This window comes from Ranitomeya variabilis, chromosome 1 (assembly GCF_051348905.1).
Source record: "Ranitomeya variabilis isolate aRanVar5 chromosome 1, aRanVar5.hap1, whole genome shotgun sequence".
Taxonomy (NCBI): domain Eukaryota; kingdom Metazoa; phylum Chordata; class Amphibia; order Anura; family Dendrobatidae; genus Ranitomeya; species Ranitomeya variabilis.
Window position 1 is genome coordinate 397,251,253 of NC_135232.1, and position 19,763 is coordinate 397,271,015.

Consider the following 19,763-nt stretch of genomic DNA (forward strand, 5'->3'; position numbering starts at 1 on the left):
GGTGCCTGTCGGAGGGTGTATACTGCCGGGGAGGAGTTACTTCTTCTTTATTTGCATAGTGTCAGCCTCCTAGTGACAGCAGCATACACCCATGGTTACCTGTGTCCCCCAATGAAGGCTCCAAGAAAGAGATTTTACGGTAAGAACCAAAAATCCCTCTATACTTCCAACCCACATACCTAAAACAGACGCAATAATTACAGCCCACCCGCCTATCACGAACTATCCCTATAGGAAACAAGGGACTGATAGCAGTGATGGCCAATCCTGCTGGAGGGATGGAGGAGCAGCTCCTTGGTTGAGAGTATGGAGAAGGCTGCTGTGGAGTGCAGGGGATATGAGGCTGCAGGCTGCTGCACACAGGGAGGACCTGGGGAGCAGGGCTGGAGACAGGAGAAGGAGGGGAGGCTGTGTGGATGAGGCTGGCTACAGGACAAGCAGTCAGCAGAGGCATGTGGGTCTGGAGAGGGGGAGACAGATGAGAGCAGATAATGGGGCGGCAGGAGAAAGAGGAGCAGGCTTAGGAGAGCAGCAGTAGAGCGCTGCGGACTAGGTAAAGAGGGCGCACAGAGGGGAGCAGGAGGATAATGTGATGGTGGCATGTGGGACTGGGGCAGGAGAAGAGACTGCGTGGGAGCGCCACCGTTAGATATTTGAATCTGGCAGGCCGCTCCTGTTTTGCCACGCCCTCCTGCATGAGTGCAGGCATGGGGCGAGTACCGCCGCAGTGCACTATCCTGGCATGTGTGCTGTCCCTCCTTGCACCCTGGCACAAAGTGGAAGGGCGCTTTGAAGTGCGGACTTCCGAACTTATGATATTAGCGCTGGCACCCAGTCTCCTGCAGCAGGACAAAGGATCTCCTTGATCCTTTTGTCCTGGAAGTGTGACGAACTCCTGACATGGTAATTAACCATGTCCGCATATAGCCACAGACAACAGTTGGACATATGTCCATTTTCTTTTGACATGCCAGATTTCTTTTCTTGGGTATATCTAAACGATATATGGAGGCATGTGGGAGCATTATTAAAAGGGGGGGCAATATTTGTAACATAGGGGATATATATTTATCTACTAATTTATATATTATGTTTGTGGGGGCAATATGCGGAAACAGTGGGTTTATTATATACACACATATATGCACTTGTATGCATAGCTAGCATGCAAATACATATATACCAGAATAAGTGTGTACTTCCCTTTACAATTGTCATTTTGCATTTATGTTCTCTTTAGTTTGACGTTAATGTAAAAGGCTATATATGAGGGGTGTCTGGTCTTCATTCACACTTTTGTCCCATCCCCTGATGACACTGCATTTGCAGTGAAACATAGAATCATAGAATGTCAGAGTTGGAAGGGACCTCCAGGATCATCATGTCCAACCCCCGACTCAAAGCAGGATTCACTAAACCATCTCAGATGTCTGTCCAGCCTCTGTTTAAAGACTTCCATTGAAGGAGAACTCACCACCTCTCGTGGCAGCCTGTTCCACTCATTGATCACCCTCACTGTCAAAGCGTTTTTTCTAATATCTAATCTGTGTCTCCTCCCATTCAGTTTCATCCCATTGCTTCTAGTCTTTCCTTGTGCAAATAAGAATAAGGATGATCCTTCTACAATGCGACAGCCCTTCAGATATTTATAGACAGCTATTAAGTCTCCTCTCAGTCTTCTTTTTTGCAAGCTAAACGTTCCCAGATCTTGTAAACGTTCCTCATAGGCATAGTTTGCAGTCCGCTCACCATCTCTGAACTTGCTCCAGTTTTTCAATGTCTTTTTTTAAAATGCGGTGCCAGGAACTGTAATATTCTGCCCAATAAGGATGTATATTTATTAAAGCATTCACTTGTATACTAATTACACCATAAGGCAGACAATGGACCTATTTTAGCAATCGCCCCAATACAGATATTTTATAGGTCATAATAAAAGTAAGTTTCAATGCACTGTTAGAAGGGGGGTCTTTCTAGTGGGGTCCTTCCCTAGTTTATTTTCTATTCCCCTTGTCTGTGCCCCCCTGCAAGGGGGGGGGGATAGAATCGGTCTTGACATAAAATAAAAGTACGCATTCTTAGTCATGGGCAGGGTGCTGGCTCATGTCAGTCACTCTGCACTTCTGTGTCTTAAACACTTTACCTTTTGTTCTATAAATACATCACAAAGAGGTGGTCAGATTGTCTCCTAAGGAGAGTTGGGGCTTTAAAATACCTCAAACCGCAAAGATGTAATTCTGCAACGCTGCATGAGACTCATTTTCTCTCCTCTAGAGTACAAAAAATTGAATTAGAATTAGGTCATGCAGGTTTTTCAAAGAGATTGAACAGTAAATCAAGAAGGGTTACTATTCCAGCAAGAAACAGACTTGTTTTACAGACTGGGGATATTTTTCAGGTGTAGTGAAGAGCTTTATGAATCCTTCAGGAGATGTGAATATGTTGTAGGAAGAAATATCTTCTATGTGGTCTTATGACCCTGCTGATGCAATAGTATACAGTAAATTTTGAAGGATTCAGTAAATCAGTGTGGTATATTTTAATTATTTATACTTTACACCACTGCGTATTAGTAAATACTGCTGTAAACGCTGACTGAAAAGCGCTGTACTGTGGGGGTTTGGGATTCTGCAACCAGCACAAAAGATGCAATTTTATGTTTTCCTTATTCGTTCATTAACAAGTGATGTGGTTAAAACTGGGAACAAATATTGTGCTGTTAATTTCCATAGGACAATCTCACCAGTCATGCCTATCTGCATACTGTGAAGTGTGATTGCTGGACCACTGTTTTGGAGATAAAGTTTTGCTTAAAAGTGTTTTAACCCTTCAGAAAATGACTATTTCTGCTTAAACTTTGCACTGTAACTACATCAGATTATCACACAAGCGAACCAAATAAAACAAATGTGTAAAAAATATTTGACAGCTTGTCAGACTGGAAAAGGTTTCAAAACCACCTGTAAGGGTATGTGCACACTTCAGGATTTCTTGCAGAACTTTTCCTGACAAAAACCAGACATTTCTGCCAGAAATCCGCATGCGGTTTTTGTGCGTTTTTTTCCAAATGCATAGAATTGCGGGAAAAACGCGGAAAATCCGCAAAATTAATGAACATGCTGCTTTTTTTACCGCGATGCGTTTTTTTTCGCGGAAAAAAATGCACCATGTGCACAAAACATGCAGAATGCATTCTACACTGTGTTCCAAATTATTATGCAAATAATATTTCCTCACATTTTCTCTAAATTACCTATCTGAATTGCAGTCATTGTTATTTCCCAGTCATCTACTATTCTAGTATAATTGCAATGTTTCGGAACAAACTGCCTATGAAAACAGTATCTTTAAAAAAAAAAAATAAACACTCAAAATGCATGTTCCAAATTATTATGCACAGCAGAGTTTTCAACCTTTTTTTTTTTTTTTTTTAATTTTGAACAAAAAAATGGTTAATTGTGAAGTTATAAGCATTATCAGCTTATTACAAAATGAAATCAAACAGTTTTCAAGTGAAAACTTTATTCTTGGTGATGTTACATTTGCACATAGGACCCCTTGTTCGAAAGAAGATTCTGAACTCTCTCGTCCATTGAATTTGTCAGTTTTTGGATGGTTTCTGCTTCAATTGTTTTGCATGTGGACAGAATACCCTCCCAGAGCTGTTGCTTAGATGTGAACTGCCTCCCACCATCATAGACACTCCTTTTGATGATGCTCCAGAGGTTCTCAATGGGGTTGAGATCAGGGGAAGATGTGGCCACACCATAAGTTTGTCCTCTTTTATACCCATAGCAGCCAGAGATGCAGATGTGTTTTTTGCAGCATGAGACTGTGCATTATCATGCATGAAAATGATCTTGCTGCGGAAAGCACGGTTCTTCCTCTTGAACCATGGCAGGAAGTGTTGTTTTAGAAACTCCACATAGATTATGGAGTTCATCTTTACCCCTTCAGGGATCATAAAGGGGCCGACAATCTCTCTCCCCATGATTCCAGCCCAAAACATTACTCCACCTCCTCCATGTTGGCACCTTAGCCGTGTTTTCATGGGGTGTCCATCAACCAGCCATCCTCCACTCCATCCATCTGGACCATCGAGCGTTGCACGGCGCTCATCGGTGAACAAAACAGTTTGGAAGTCAGTCTTCATGTATCGTTTGGCCAACTGGAGCCGTTTCTGCTTGTGTGCAGTGGATAGAGGTGGTCGACAGGATGGCTTACACACAGCTGCAAACCTCTGAAGGACCCTGCATCTTGTTCTGGGGACGTTGGAGGCACCAGCAGCTTCAAAAACTTGTCTGCTGCTATGACAAGGCATTTTTGCAGCTGCTCTTTTAACCTTACGCAATTGCCTGTTGGAAAGGGTCCTCAATTTTTCCCTATCAGCACGCACACGTGTGTGCTGGGAATCCGCTACATACTTCTTGATTGTGCGATGATCACAATGAAGTGTCTTGGCAATGTTGATTGTAGTCATGCTTTGACCTAAATACTCCACAATTTGTTGCTTCTCAGCAGCCGACCCATCCTTTTTCTTTCCCATTTTGGCAAAAAATGTAGGCTGCTTAATAATGTGGAACAGCCTTCTTAAGTAGTCTTGCCTTTATTTGGACACACCTGCCAAACTAATTTGCACAGGTATCTGCAATTGCTTTCAGTGATATAAAGAGCCCTGACACACATCACCATCAATGAGTTTAAATGACAAACAAAAAAATTCTAACCTTATCACTCCTAAACGCTTTGTGCATAATAATTTGGAACACAGTGTAAATGATAGGATGCATAATGTATGCGTTTTTAATGAGTTTTTATAGCGTTTTTATCGCGAAAAAACGTGGAAAAAATGTGAAAAAACCTGAACGTGTGCACATACCCTCAAGAGTTTATACTCCAGCAGTTGAAAGTCAGATTGTCTACAAGCAGAGAAAATTCAAGTCCATTATTGCATTTCCCTGAGTAGCTCAACCAACATGGATCACAAGAGCAAGGTGTTTTAATATTCTGAAAAAAAGATATTTTCAGCTCGCCCTTTAGATAAATTTCCTTGTGTCCAGGAAATCTTGAGCACGGATTCGCGTCTCTGCCAGACACCTAAAGATGCACATGTGGAAAAAAGGGAATCCAGCTTTAAAAGATAAAATCACTTAACTTTAACCCCTTCCTGACATCTGACGTACTATCCCGTCGAGGTGGGGTGGGCCCGTATGACCACCGACGGGATAGTACGTCATACGCGATCGGCCGTGCTCACGGGGGGAGCGCGGCCGGGTGTCAGCTGCATATCGCAGCTGACATCCGGCACTATGTGCCAGGAGCGGTCACGGACCGCCCCCGGCACATTAACCCCCGGCACACCGCGATCAAACATGATCGCGGTGTACCGGCGGTATAGGGAAGCATCGCGCAGGGAGTGGGCTCCCTGCGGGCTTCCCTGAGACCCCCGGAGCAACGCGATGTGATCGCGTTGCTCCGAGGGTCTCCTACCTCCCTCCTCGCCGCAGGTCCCGGATCCAAGATGGCCGCGGCATCCGGGTCCTGCAGGGAGGGAGGTGGCTTACCGAGTGCCTGCTCAGAGCAGACACTTGGTAAGCCTGCAGCCCTGCACAGCAGATCGTCGATCTGGCAGAGTGCTGTGCACACTGCCAGATCAATGATCTGTGATGTCCCCCCCTGGGACAAAGTAAAAAAGTTAAAAAAAAAATCCCCACATGTGTAAAAAAATAAATAAAAAAAATATCCTAAATAAAGAAAAAAAAAAAAAATATTATTCCCATAAATACATTTCTTTTGCTAAATAAAATAAAAAAAACAATAAAAGTACACATATTTAGTATCGCCGCGTCCGTAACGACCCAACCTATAAAACTGCCCCACTAGTTAACCCCTTCAGTAAACACCGTAAGAAAAAAAAAAAAAAAAACGAGGCAAAAAACAACGCTTTATTATCATACCGCCGAACAAAAAGTGGAATAACACGCGATCAAAAAGACTGATATAAATAACCATGGTACCGCTGAAAACGTCATCTTGTCCCGCAAAAAATGAGCCGCCATACAGCATCATCAGCAAAAAAATAAAAAAGTTATAGTCCTGAGAATAAAGCGATACCAAAATAATTATTTTTTCTATAAAATAGTTTTTATCGTATAAAAGCGCCAAAACATAAAAAAAATGATATAAATGAGATATCGCTGTAATCGTACTGACCCGACAAATAAAACTGCTTTATCAATTTTACCAAACGCGGAACGGTATAAACGCCTCCCCCAAAAGAAATTCATGAATAGCTGGTTTTTGATCACTCTGCCTCACAAAAATCGGAATAAAAAGTGATCAAAAAATGTCACGTGTCCGAAAATGTTACCAATAAAAACGTCAACTCGTCCCACAAAAAACAAGATCTCACATGACTCAACGCAAAAAATATTTTTTGCAATGAAAAGCGTCTTTCAGTGTGTGACGGCTGCCAATCATAAAAATCCGCTAAAAAACCCGCTATAAAAGTAAATCAAACCCCCCTTCATCACCCCCTTAGTTAGGGAAAAATAAAAAAATTGAAAAATGTATTTATTTCCATTTTCCGGTTAGAGTTAGGGCTAGAGTTAGGGCTAGAGTTAGGGCTAGAGTTGGGGCTAGAGTTGGGGCTAGAGTTGGGGCTAGAGTTGGGGCTAGAGTTGGGGCTAGAGTTGGGGCTAGAGTTGGGGCTAGAGTTGGGGCTAGAGTTGGGGCTAGAGTTGGGGCTAGAGTTGGGGCTAGAGTTGGGGCTAGAGTTGGGGCTAGAGTTGGGGCTAGAGTTGGGGCTAGAGTTGGGGCTAGAGTTGGGGCTAGAGTTGGGGCTAGAGTTGGGGCTAGAGTTGGGGCTAGGGCTGGGGCTAGGGCTGGGGCTAGGGCTGGGGCTAGGGCTGGGGCTAGGGCTGGGGCTAGGGTTGGGGCTAGGGTTGGGGCTACAGTTAGGGTTGGGGCTAAAGATAGGGTTAGGGTTTGGATTACATTTACGGTTGGGAATAGGGTTGGGTGTGTCTGGGTTAGAGGAGTGGTTAGGGTTACTGTTGGGATTAGGGTAAGGGGTGTGTTTGGATTAGGGTTTCAGTTATAATTGGGGGTTTCCACTGTTTAGGCACATCAGGGGCTCTCCAAACGGGACATGGCATCCGATCTGAATTCCAGCCAATTCTGCGTTGAAAAAGGAAAACAGTGCTCCTTCCCTTCAGAGCTCTCCCGTGTGCCCAAACAGGGGTTTACCCCAACATATGGGGTATCGGCGTACTCAGGACAAATTGGACATCATCTTTTGGGGTCCAAGTTCTCCTGCTACCCTTGGGAAAATACAAAACTGGGGGCCAAAAAATAAGTTTTGTGGGAAAAAAAAGATTTTTTATTTTCACGGCTCTGCGTTGTAAACTGTAGTGAAACACTTGGGGGTTCAAAGTTCTCACAACACATCTAGATAAGTTCCTTGGGGGGTCTAGTTTCCGATATGGGGTCACTTGTGGGGGGTTTGTACTGTTTGGGTACATCAGGGGCTCTGCAAATGCAACGTGACGCCTGCAGACCAATCCATTTAAGTCTGCATTCCAAATGGCGCTCCTTCCCTTCCGAGCTCTGTCATGCTCCCAAACAGTGGTTCCCCCCCCACATATGGGGTATCAGCGTACTCAGGACAAATTGGACAACAACTTTTGGGGTCCAATTTATCCTGATACCCTTGTGAAAATACAAAACTGGGGGCTAAAAATCATTTTTGTGAAAAAAAAAAAAGAATTTTTATTTTCACGGCTCTGCGTTATAAACTGTAGTGAAACACTTGGGGGTTCAAAGCTATCAAAACACATCTAGATAAGTTCCTTAGGGGGTCTACTTTCCAAAATGATGTCACTTGTGGGGGTTTTTAATGTTTAGGCACATCAGGGGCTCTCCAAACGCAACATGGCATCCCATCTTAATTCCAGTCAATTTTGCATTAAAAAGTAAAATAGCGCTCCTTCCCTTCCGAGCTCTGCCCTGCGCCCAAACAATGGTTTACACCCATATATGGGGTATCAGCGTACTCAGGACAAATTGCACAACAATTTTTCGGGTCCAATTTCTTCTCTTACCCTTGGGAAAATAAAAAATTGGGGGCGAAAAGATCATTTTTGTGAAAAAATATGATTTTTTATTTTTACAGCTCTGCATTATAAACTTCTGTGAAGCACTTGTTGGGTCAAAGTGCTCACCACACATCTAGATAAGATCCTTAGGGGGTCTACTTTCCAAAATGGTGTCACTTGTGGGGGGTTTCAATGTTTAGGCACATCAGGGGCTCTCCAAATGCAACATGGCGTCCCATCTCAATTCCGGTCAATTTTGCATTGAAAAGTCAAATGGCGCTCCTTTCCTTCCGAGCTCTGCCATGCGCCCAAACAGTGGTTTACCCCCACATATGGGGTATCAGCGTACTCAGGACAAATTGTACAACAAATTTTGGGGTCTATTTTCTCCTGTTACCCTTGGTAAAATAAAACAAATTAGAGCTGAAATAAATTTTGTGTGAAAAAAAGTTAAATGTTTATTTTTATTTAAACATTCCAAAAATTCCTGTGAAACACCTGAAGGGTTAATAAACTTTTTGAAAGTGGTTTTGAGTACCTTGAGGGGTGCAGTTTTTAGAATGGTGTCACACTTGGGTATTTTCTATCATATAGACCCCTCAAAATGACTTCAAATGAGATGTGGTCCCTAAAAATAAATGGTGTTGTAAAAATGAGAAATTGCTGGTCAACTTTTAACCCTTATAACTCCCTAACAAAAAAAAATTTTGGTTCCAAAATTGTGCTGATGTAAAGTAGACATGTGGGAAATGTTATTTATTAAGTATTTTGCGTGACATATGTCTGTGATTTAAGGGCATAAAAATTCAAAGTTGGAAAATTGCGAAATTTTCAAAATTTTCGCCAAATATTCGTTTTTTTCACAAATAAACGCAAGTTATATCGAAGAAATTTTACCACTATCATGAAGTACAATATGTCACGAGAAAACAATGTCTGAATCGCCACGATCCGTTGAAGCGTTCCAGAGTTATAACCTCATAAAGGGACAGTAGTCAGAATTGTAAAAATTGGCCCGGTCATTAACGTGCAAACCACCCTTGGGGGTGAAGGGGTTAATAGTATTCATTTAAAATGGAAATAGGCTGTAAGACATACAGAAACCGGGTATACCGGAAGGAGAGTGCCTCCTGTTTTAATATTCCACAAGGTCACAAAGCAATCCAAGGTAACCTTTAAGCAACTAAAGGCCTCTCTCACTTTAATGTTCATCACGACGACATTAAACCGAAATGGTGCATATGGCAGGATTGAAAGGCATAAAGCCACTGCTCTCCAAATTGAACGTTGCTGCCTGTCTTCAGTTTTCTTAAGATAACTAGTATAAAAGCAAAATCTCTCCTTATACATGCACACAGGAAGAGACCTGTTATTGGGTGTGGGCAAATGGTAGCCACAGGAGGCCCGTCTGTCCGACTGGTCACCTGTGCAGCTTGGTTCTTGACCGGCTTTTTAAGTACATCTTTCTCTGAAATGCTGCAGCGTTAGAGTCAAACATACCTGGCTGAAATCATGCAGCCAGTGTCTGATGCATGTTTCCCGCGGTTGTAGGTTGTTTCTAACTTATATTTTGACATTATCTGCTCATTTGTCAACACTTTATTTTTCCAGTTTGATGCACTATAGTATATAATGCAGGTGAAAAAGTTTGGTAACTATACATTTGTTTTAACCGCCTCATTTTCCTTTATTTGTGTGTTCAGACTTCAGGCCCGTATTGCCCATCGGATCCAGGAACTAGAAAACTTACCAGGCTCACTGCCACCAGATCTGAGAACAAAAGCTACAGTGGAGTTAAAAGCTCTTAGACTTTTAAACTTCCAGCGTCAGGTGACCAATTTTTTTTTTTATCTAAATTTTATTATGTTTTTCAAAAAATACACCACATTGTCCAAATCAGATTAAGAATAAATATTGTTAAGTGTAAACTTACAATATAAAATGCTGCAGTTTGAAGCTTCCCTATCCAGTGTTTCTTTAGCCTTCAAAGTTTACACCTTATAATATTTGTTTGAAGACTAAAAAAACACTAGGGAATCTTGAAGATGCGATTTTTCAATCGTGTTTAAGTCTTTAGACAAATATTGTAAGGTGTAAACTTTGAAGGCTAAAGAAACACAGGATAGGGAAGCTTGAAGATGCGATTTTTCAAACTGCAGCATTTTTATAGAAATATTGCGGGTTTGCTGCAATTAAAGAAATTAAAGGGAACCTGTCACCTCATTTTTGTGCTGTGTGAACCCCTGATCTAACCTGAAAGATAACAGAAACAAGTTTATATTATACTCATTCGGGGGCAGTCTGGTCCGATGAGCGTCGCGGGTCCGGCGTCTCCCATCTTCATGCGATGTCGTCATCTTCCTTGCTTCATGTCGTAGCTCCTGCGCAGGCATACTTTATTTGCCCTGTTGAGGGCAGAGCAAAGTACTGCAGTGCGCAGGCGCTAGACCTCTCTGATACCTGCGCACTGCAGTACTTTGCTCTGCCCTCAACAAGGCAAATCAGTACACCTGCGCCGGAGCTGCGGCAAGAAGCAAAGAAGAGGACGTCATCGTATGAAGATGGGAGGCGCTGGACCGCGACGCCCATCGGACCGGACCAGCAGCAGGACCGCCCCTGGGTGAGTAATATAACCTGTTTTTCTTCTCTTTCAGGATACATCGGGGGCTTATCTACAGCAGTGCAGAATGCAGTACATAAGCCCCTGATGGCGGTGGCCACAGTTTATAGGGCCAAAATGAGGTGACAGATTCCCTTTAAGACAAACCATGTTTATTAAAGGGGTTTATTGTAGATCTGATGGGCAGAAGGGATTATTGTTTGTCCATTCAGTACTATAATGTGCTTTATTAAATCCCCATGTGTCTCTAAAATGATTACAAAAATGTTTAGAATTGAGAGTCCTCAGTGGTTGATACCTTTTAATGGCTAAAGATGGTAACAAATTGCAAGCTTTCGAGACTACTCAGGTCCCTTCATCAGGCATAGACTAAAACAAATTCTGAAGAATCACATATTTATGCACAACATAGCACAGAACAAAAAAAACAAAAACTATGTGATTCTTCAGAATTTGTATTAGTCTTTGCCTGATGAAGAGACCTGAGTAGTCTCGAAAGCTTGCAATTTGTTACCATCTTTTCAGTTAGCCATTAAAAGGTATCAACCACTGAGGACTCTCAATTCTACATATTTTTCTATCTACTGGCTAACACGGTACCAAGATATATATATCTTTCCTGTATTAAAATGATTACAAGCATTTTGTAGTATTGGATTCCATTTTTTTTTCTACTTCCTAGCTGAGACAGGAAGTTGTGGCATGCATGCGTCGGGATACTACACTTGAGACTGCCTTGAACTCAAAGGCTTACAAGAGGAATAAGCGACAAACTCTTCGTGAAGCTCGTATGACTGAGAAACTTGAAAAGCAACAGAAAATTGAACAGGAACGGAAACGCAGGCAAAAGCACCAGGTACTGCAAGCTTTGCTGGGATTGTAACACACAGTAATCGTTGTAAATATACATCCCTGAGTCCAGCATTATGGGGTCTGATCTATATGTAAGTGGACCAACATTTAGATTTGTGAAAATTTGTTTTTAACTTATTTCACGTCTACAAAAGGAGGAAGTGGCCAAAGCAAACATGGCTGGCTATGCAGTCAGAAGAACTGAATATTGTAATTGCTATAGAATAATGATTCCGGTGTTCCATCACTTTACACCCTCTCGGATGCCATGATTTAGCATCATTTACTAAATGGTGTATCAAGTGACCTCCCGTTTATTGCTTGGCAGCAGTGACTATAATTAATCATAATTGCCTCTGGAGTTTAAAGGGTTAATTCCATCTTGTACATTTATGGTATCTCCGTAGTGTAATTGACTAGTGCTCCAGTCAGGTAAAATAAAGCTTTGGGTTGATCAATCTAATCGGCCGTTTCATGTTTATGGCCAGCTTAGTCTTATTCCCATTTTGTACATTTCTGTCAAATCCTGTGAACCTGCATCTCTGTCAAGAACAGGGCACTGACGTTAGCAACTTTCAGTGGAGAGAAGGCTGTAAATCTGCAAGTGTGTGACCATTGGTGTTGAGCGAACGTGCTGGGATAAGGTGTTATACCAGCATGCTTGTATCTTCGGTGTTCTCGAATACTATGTTCGAGTCCCGGCGGCTGTATGTTTTGCGGCTGTTTGACAGCCACAACACATGCAAGGATTGCCTTCAACACGGACAATCCCTGCATGCACTGCGGCTGTTGCAAGCATGCTCGGATAACACCTTGTCAGAGCATTCAAAACCCCAGTGACTGTCTTTCTACTGACAGCTTAAAGTAATCACTGATTGTTCAACCTACAGTTAGTTTCACCTGAACTCCTCATACACATGGGGACGTGACTTCCGCCGTCATTCTGACTGACAGTCGGCTCCCCCAGGTTGACAGTCTGATCCCCACTGCCTATCAGAATGACATCTGAAGTCCCGCCCCATTGAGCAGAAAAGAAGCCTCCACTCTGTAGACGTGACATCAGTGGAGGCTTCTGGATCCCTGAGAAGAGTGGTCACAGACCGCTCTGTGCCGGGGAACAACGGCACTGTACACAACGGGTAAGTTGCAATAACCTGCCTATTAGTGCTTAGTTACATTTTATTTATTTTTTTTTTTTTTATAAAGTCCTGGATACCCCCTCTAAAATCTAACATGTCCTATAAATCATTTCCAGATATCAGGAGACCCCCCCCCCATGGGTATTAGATCAAGTGACTGCTTCAGCCGACTTTTATTTAAAGTTTTGCCCAGCTGTAGCCCCATGCACGTAGCATATTTTGGTAATTTTCTCAATATAGAGAAGAAAAAAAAAACAACTTCTTTAGCAAATGGGCACAGTTTATTTGAATCCCCCCACACACAGATGCTGTCTGATTCTTGGACAGTCCCTCTCTTACATACTGTGTGCTGTTTGTCATGCATTGTAAGGATACGTGCGGAACTGACCACAGTTGGATTGCAATTAAAGGTAGTGTGTTAGGGCTTATAGTACTTTATGGGTGTCATGGTATGGCTTTACCCAACTACATTATTGTTTTTATCAATAGAATTCCTTTTATCCAGTAGTCATTTTACCTGTATGTCTGATCTTCTCAATTATAGGAATATCTTAACAGTATATTGCAACATGCTAAAGACTTTAAAGAATACCACAGATCTGTCACTGGCAAAATCCAGAAACTTTCTAAAGCTGTGGCTACATGGCACGCAAACACGGAACGCGAGCAGAAGAAAGAAACTGAACGAATTGAGAAAGAAAGAATGAGAAGATTGATGGTAAGTTGGCTGCAAGGAGGGCTAAAAGTGAGTTTCTAGTATAGTTCCAATAACCTAGTTGGTTTTTAGGATGTGTGGCTTCATTTGCATCATCTTTTTTGAGTTTAAACTGCATAGTGGAGCATTCATGCTACTTTTTGATACTGTTCAGATGTTCTGCCAGTGATAGTTGGCAGAACTTGTTCTCATACAAAGTATTATTTTTTTTTCTTTTGACAGCACTGTAGTATCTTCCCTCTTTCCACTTCTGCCATAATATTGCTCACACATCTGGACCACATCAAAGTTGAACTTGCTATCATTGTGGCTTACACTGTACATTTATAGCACATGAACAAGTCATTGTGGTGTTCTTGTACACTGTAGTGAAATGCATACCGGCAAAACATTAAGGCTATGTGCACACGTTGCGGATTTTTCACGTTTTTTCGGCGGTTTTCCACTGCAAAAACACTTAAAAACGCTTACATTAAGCATCCTATCATTTTTAATGCATTCCGCAATTTTTGTGCACATGTTGCCTTTTTTTACGCAATAAAAACGCATCACGGAAAAAAAACACAGCATGTTGATTAATTTTGCGGATTTTTTGCGGATTTCCCGCTATATTATTGCATTGCGAAGCTCTGGAAAACAACGCAAAAAATCTGCACAAAAAACGCTAGCGGATTTCCTGCCAAAGTAGTCGGATTTGCTCAGGAAAATTCTGCACGCTTTCCTGAACGTGGGCACATAGCCTTAAAGGGAATCTGTTAGCAGATTTTTCCCATTTTATCTGAGAGCAGGGTTGTCACTTACTAGGCTGTAGTTTCAATACAGTCAGTGTTTTATCAGCAGAAGATTCACTGGAGGACTAGGTCTCATGTACATGGCAGTCCATTTAATCTGTGTAGACCTTCCCCCCAACACTGACTGGCAGCTTGCTGACAATGTACACAGGAAGAAGCTGCCAATCTAATGTGGGTAGGGTTATACACCTCTCCATATTCTGACTACTGCTACATAGAAAACTGGGCTATCAAAACTGCACCAAGCAGTCTAGTAAATGATACATTGCTGGAATCAGGCTCTCTGCCCTGACATGATGCTCTTCTCAGATTTCATAGCAAAAACCTGCTGACTGTTTCCCTTTAAGGGCCCCTTAGGGCTACATGATGCTACAGTCACACATGTAATTTTTCTTTATTTTCTTTGAGTTGGAAGCTTCACAAATTACCATATTTTTTGGCCTTTAAGATGCACTCCCCAACCACCCACCCACAAATTTGGTTGGAAAATGGGCGGTGTCTTATTAACCAAATTACTGGGGGGCGGCAGCAGGAGTTGGGCCATGCTGCTGGCCGTGGGGTGGGAGGAGATGCTGTGAGGTGATGCTGCAAGTACCAGGCTGGTAGGACGGGGTGCTTGGCGGTGCGGGGGCTCTTCCGACATTTTGTGAAAGCTCAGAGCCTCCGCACTCCCATGGTTTCAATGTAGTGGTTTCCGGGTAAATAGGTGCGTATGCAGCATCAATAGTAAAAAGATCTAATGTTACAAACAATAATAATAAAAAAAAAGGTTATTCTCACCTTCCGACGTCGCACGCTGTCCTCGGCAGTGCAAGCGGCAGGTTCCGGTGCCAAGGATGCTATGCGAGAAGGTCCTGCACTCATACCAACCCTGGGACCGGAAGCTGCCGCGTGCACCGCACACAGGCGCCAAGACTTCAAGGGGCCTTCGGAAGGTGAGTATATCTTTATTTTTTATTTTAAGTCTTTTTTAACCACGCATATAGTGCCCACATTGCTATATACTACGTGGGCTGTGTTGCATACTGCGTGGGCTCTGCCCACTTCCCCTGATGAAGCCGTCCTTGCAACGGCGATACGCTATGGGCATCCCCCACGCTGATTCCTGCTCTCCTTCCTCCCCGACCTCCATCCATGGGAGCTTTAACTCTTTTCGGGTTGGTCATGTGAGCTGTCTCGTATTTTCCTCCATCTTGCACAGCCTATTTGTTGCCTTGTCCTCATTTTAGGATACATGTTCTGGAGTTTATTCATTTGGTGGCCCATGCGTCACTGTGTGGCGGGTAGGCATTACTGTTATTTAAATTTTCACCACGGGTATCATTCCAAATACTCCAGTGCCACGAGGCACTTTGGTACTTATGTGCAATTGCTTTTGGTGTACTTACGTTGCTCCACGGCCACCTGTTTTGTTGATATTTGTCATTATCCTATAGCCGGGGTACGTTAAATGTGTATTGTGTCCAGGCATTGGGCTATTTCTAATTTCATTGATATTTGATGCTATATGGATCCAGACACTTGTTCAATTGCGGGAGCTTTGTGGGTGGAATTGTTCATTGTGTGTTTTTTAATTGTTTTTAATGGGTATTGTCAATAAAGTTTACCTTTTATAATTACATGTATTGAGTAGTGGTGTGCATATCGCATGAGTCGTTCTTTTGGCCTCTTTCCTTCTCATTAGTTTTTGACCACTTGTTTGCACCCCTAATATATTGTATTACATTCAAGCAGTGCGCCGGTTTTCCCCTTTATATCATTTGGACTATAAGACAGACACCCATTTGACGCATTACATTTCTTCCCCTATTTTTCTCCTGAAAATTTGGGGTGCGTCTTATGGTTTGGTGCATGATACGGTCTACACCTCAGTGTTGCGCCATTATTGTCTCTGTGTAGCCTTCGCTGTCAATGTTAGATGCACTTTTGTTTGATCATGTATGCACAGCTATGATGATAAACCTTTTTAACCACAGTGAGTGTTGTGCTTTTTTTTTTTTTAAACAGGCGGAAGATGAAGAAGGCTACCGTAAGCTTATTGACCAGAAAAAGGATCGCCGTCTAGCCTACCTTCTCCAACAGACTGATGAGTATGTGGCTAATCTCACCAGTTTGGTTTGGGAGCATAAGCAAGCTCAGGCTGCCAAAGAGAAAAAAAAGAAGAGAAGAAAGAAGGTAACTTATCCGCCATGATGTACCATACCTTTATCACTGGATGCAGCATCTTACAGCAGCAGATTAGTGTGTTTTTCACCACCCTGCTGTACACTGCCACTGGTTTTAGTAGCAGTACATGGTTGTAGGGAATAATTTGGGGATTACAGTATAGAGGACTGCAGCCTGGTGAGTGTTTTTTTTTATTATTATTTTGTAGTTTGCAGCTATTTGCATGAGAAATTTAGTCCACACGACATAACTCTAGTACATTTTGTGGCATGAGTAGCTATAATTCCTGTATCTGGGTTACAACCTGGAAAGCTGCCTAGGTGTGAATTTCATTTTCCTGGTGGTATCTAGCTGGATTTGCAGTTTGGGAGAATTGCATCTATTACTAAACAATTGCCCACATATACTCTGCTCCTGCTTAGACATAAAATAGATTATCAAATACAACAAAACACAATATGGTTTAATTTAAAGAAGCCCTACCCTTTCCTGACAAAGAGATGGATATATTGTCCATTATTGAGAAAGCTAAAGTTTAGAGATTTACATTTCTAATGGTCACAGGAAGGACAGACACTACTATGGCTTTTGACACTTGCAAAGATTTCTGTTGCAGCCATGCTAGCTAAATGATAGAAAAAACTTTGGCTGTCGCACTTTTTATTCCAAGAGTATGGCGGTTTTTATGCTGGGTGTATATTTTTTTCTTTTTATGATGCACGTAACTATCAATTGCACAGATGGCTGACTGTGAAGTCTAGCAAGACTTGCTAAAATAGCACCAGCAGCAAGCTGTTAATATGTTGGCTGTATTCAAGAGCACATTCATTTACGTGCTTGCACACGGTTATTGATCACTGCATTTACGTCTCCTGTTTCTTCACTACAAAATTCACATATTATATTTACATCTGTGACAAAAATGGTTGTGCTGTGAATAAATACGATTTAAATCTCCATCCCATCAATCTTATTCTGTTTTCCTTATATAATTGTTTGCTTCCATTCTCAAGTATAAAAAAGATACCACCAGATTCCCACGATTGGTCCCATTACTAGCATTTAAATGCCCATATGGAGCCAGAGCTGCACTCTTTGCTGACTGTTGCCTTTTTTCTGTATGTGACATAAATTACACTATAAGCTATACTACCATGATTTTTTTCTCAATATATAGTATATGTTTAGGGTATTGATTTCTGCCCTCGTTTGTCAAATCTGACCTGTCATTTTGTGGTAACAATTGTGGACTGCATCTACATATCCCAGTGATTCTGAATTTTTTTTTCTCCTTCGCGACAATGGGGGACACAGGACCGTGGGTGTATGCTGCTGCCAATAGGAGGCTGACACTAAGTAAATACAAAAAGAGTTTGCTTCTCCACTGGAGTATACACCACCCGCTGGCTCCGGATAGAACCAGTTCATGCTTAGTGTCCGTAGGAGGCACACTGGGGTCTGCTATTCAGACCATACCTTTTTTATTTTTTATAAATCTTTTTGTGCAAGAGGTAGACTGAGGCGGCGGACCCTTTCAAGGGGCCGATCTCCCCCAAACAACAACAGGCGAGCACGGCGAGTGTCACCTCCCCGTATCCTCTCCTGTGACGTGGGATGCCAGGCCTGACCTATTTTAGGAGCGACGGTTCCCTTCAGGACGCCGATCTCCCCACACCAGCAACAAATGGGAACACAGAGTGTCCCCTCCATGTACCCCCCTTCTGAGCCTGACCACAGCCGGACTACCTGCCCTTTGAAATCCTAGGGGAGCGAACCCCATGGCGTCCGTGCTGCTCCCACTGCACCACCAATGGAACAGAGGTGCTGCAGGGAGCTTGACGGTCCCTCTCCTCCTCTCTCAAAGGAATGGTGGATTGTGAGGGTTCCTACACTGTCCTTATTGCAGCCCTGACCTGCATGCAGAGTTGCAGCTCTGCCAATCGCTCCCTTCTTTAGGAGAACCGGAACCCCAGATCATCCGGCGGTGAGTTTTCTTTCTCGCTTCATTGGGGGACACAGGCAACCATGGGGTGTATGCTGCTGTCGCTAGGAGGCTGACACTATGCAAATAAAGAAAAGTAACTCCTCCCCGGCAGTATACACCCTCCGACAGGCACCAGGCAACTCAGTTTTTGCTTAGTGTCTGTAGGAGGCGGACCTGGATCTAACCCCAGATTTTTTATCTTTTCTTTCAGGGATTTTGTGTGTTATTAATCTTTTTCCCTTACTTTTTCAGATTTATTTCTAAGGGTTACAGGGCGCAGTTATCTCACCCTGCTTTCCCCATGTTATGTGGCCGAGACAGCAATGTGGTATCTCCCGCAATGCACCCTCTCGGACCCGCTGGGCAGGATTATGCTCCCTGTCACCTTTACGGGTGTTCAGGGTGATCTTTGGCGGCCAGTCCTCGCCCTTTTCCCTCCTCATCCCTCTCCTCAGAGTGGGCTGAGAGGAAAGACGGTGGTCACCTGCGGTGACCAACCCCCCTCTGTGTTAAGGGGTTGACGCTGTCTTCTGCGCCGGCCGGATTAAAGGCTGGGAAAGAGGATCCCCTCTGCCAGGACCCTTCCTACCTTCCAAAGGGCTCCTGACGCGATTCTCAACTACAAGGACGGCTCTTCAATCAGGTACCAGATCTCCCTCTGCCCCGTTCGCTAGCTGCTACCACGTGCCTGCCACGTCCGCAGCGATCGCTGTCTAGCACTCGTCGCTGTAGCTTATCCATTCCCTATTTCTTGTTCAAATTTTGCGCCTGTTTTTTACTTTGGCGCGTGCAGTCTCTCTTTTCCCGGGGCACTTCGGTCTGGCAGGCCACGCCCCATCTTTCAGCTTACCCAGTGCTCTGCTCCTCAGCTCTGGGCACGCCCCCTCTGGTTTCCAGCGCTGGCTTTGGGCGCTCTCGGGCGGGCCACACCCATTCAAACGCCCAGCCTATCGAGCCTTTGGTTTCTCTTCGGCCGACCACGCCTACTTCTGGTGCGCTCGATACACGCGCCGACTTCAGCAGCCCGCGCTTCGCCTGTGCCTTCTTCCCGGATACTTCCGTCACGTCGCGTGGCCACGCGGACCTCTTCTAAGCGGGGGACACAATCTACTGCGCTGCCGCTATTGCTTGGAGTCTGGTAGGCTTTGCGCTGCTCCTCCCCCAGCCTATACTTCCCTGAGCAGTATAGCCTTCGGCATCCTGCTTCAGGTATTACTTAGGCTTCTTTCACACTAGCGTCGGGCTCGGTCCGTCGCAGTGCATCGGGCCGAGGTCCCCGACGCTAGCGTTGTCTCCGCCGCACAACGGGGGCAGCGGATGCATTTTTCCAGCGCATCCGCTGCCCCATTGTGAGGTGCGGGGAAGTGCGTGGAGGTGGGGGCGGAGTTCCGGCCGCGCAT

The 19,763-nt window shown here is 43.6% G+C and overlaps 1 protein-coding gene across 9 annotated transcripts in view; it reads left to right on the forward strand.

The window, feature by feature from the left end:
• The window catches only part of SMARCA2 (SWI/SNF related BAF chromatin remodeling complex subunit ATPase 2), a 403,813-nt gene that overhangs the window by 170,390 nt on the left and 213,660 nt on the right, over positions 1-19,763 (forward strand). For all 9 annotated transcript variants that reach the window (XM_077249116.1, XM_077249118.1, XM_077249115.1 and 6 more), the window contains exons 7-10: positions 9,800-9,926; positions 11,399-11,572; positions 13,252-13,425; positions 16,221-16,388. In XM_077249116.1, the coding sequence (XP_077105231.1) occupies positions 9,800-9,926; positions 11,399-11,572; positions 13,252-13,425; positions 16,221-16,388 (643 nt within the window). The remainder of the gene's footprint in view (positions 1-9,799; positions 9,927-11,398; positions 11,573-13,251; positions 13,426-16,220; positions 16,389-19,763) is intronic.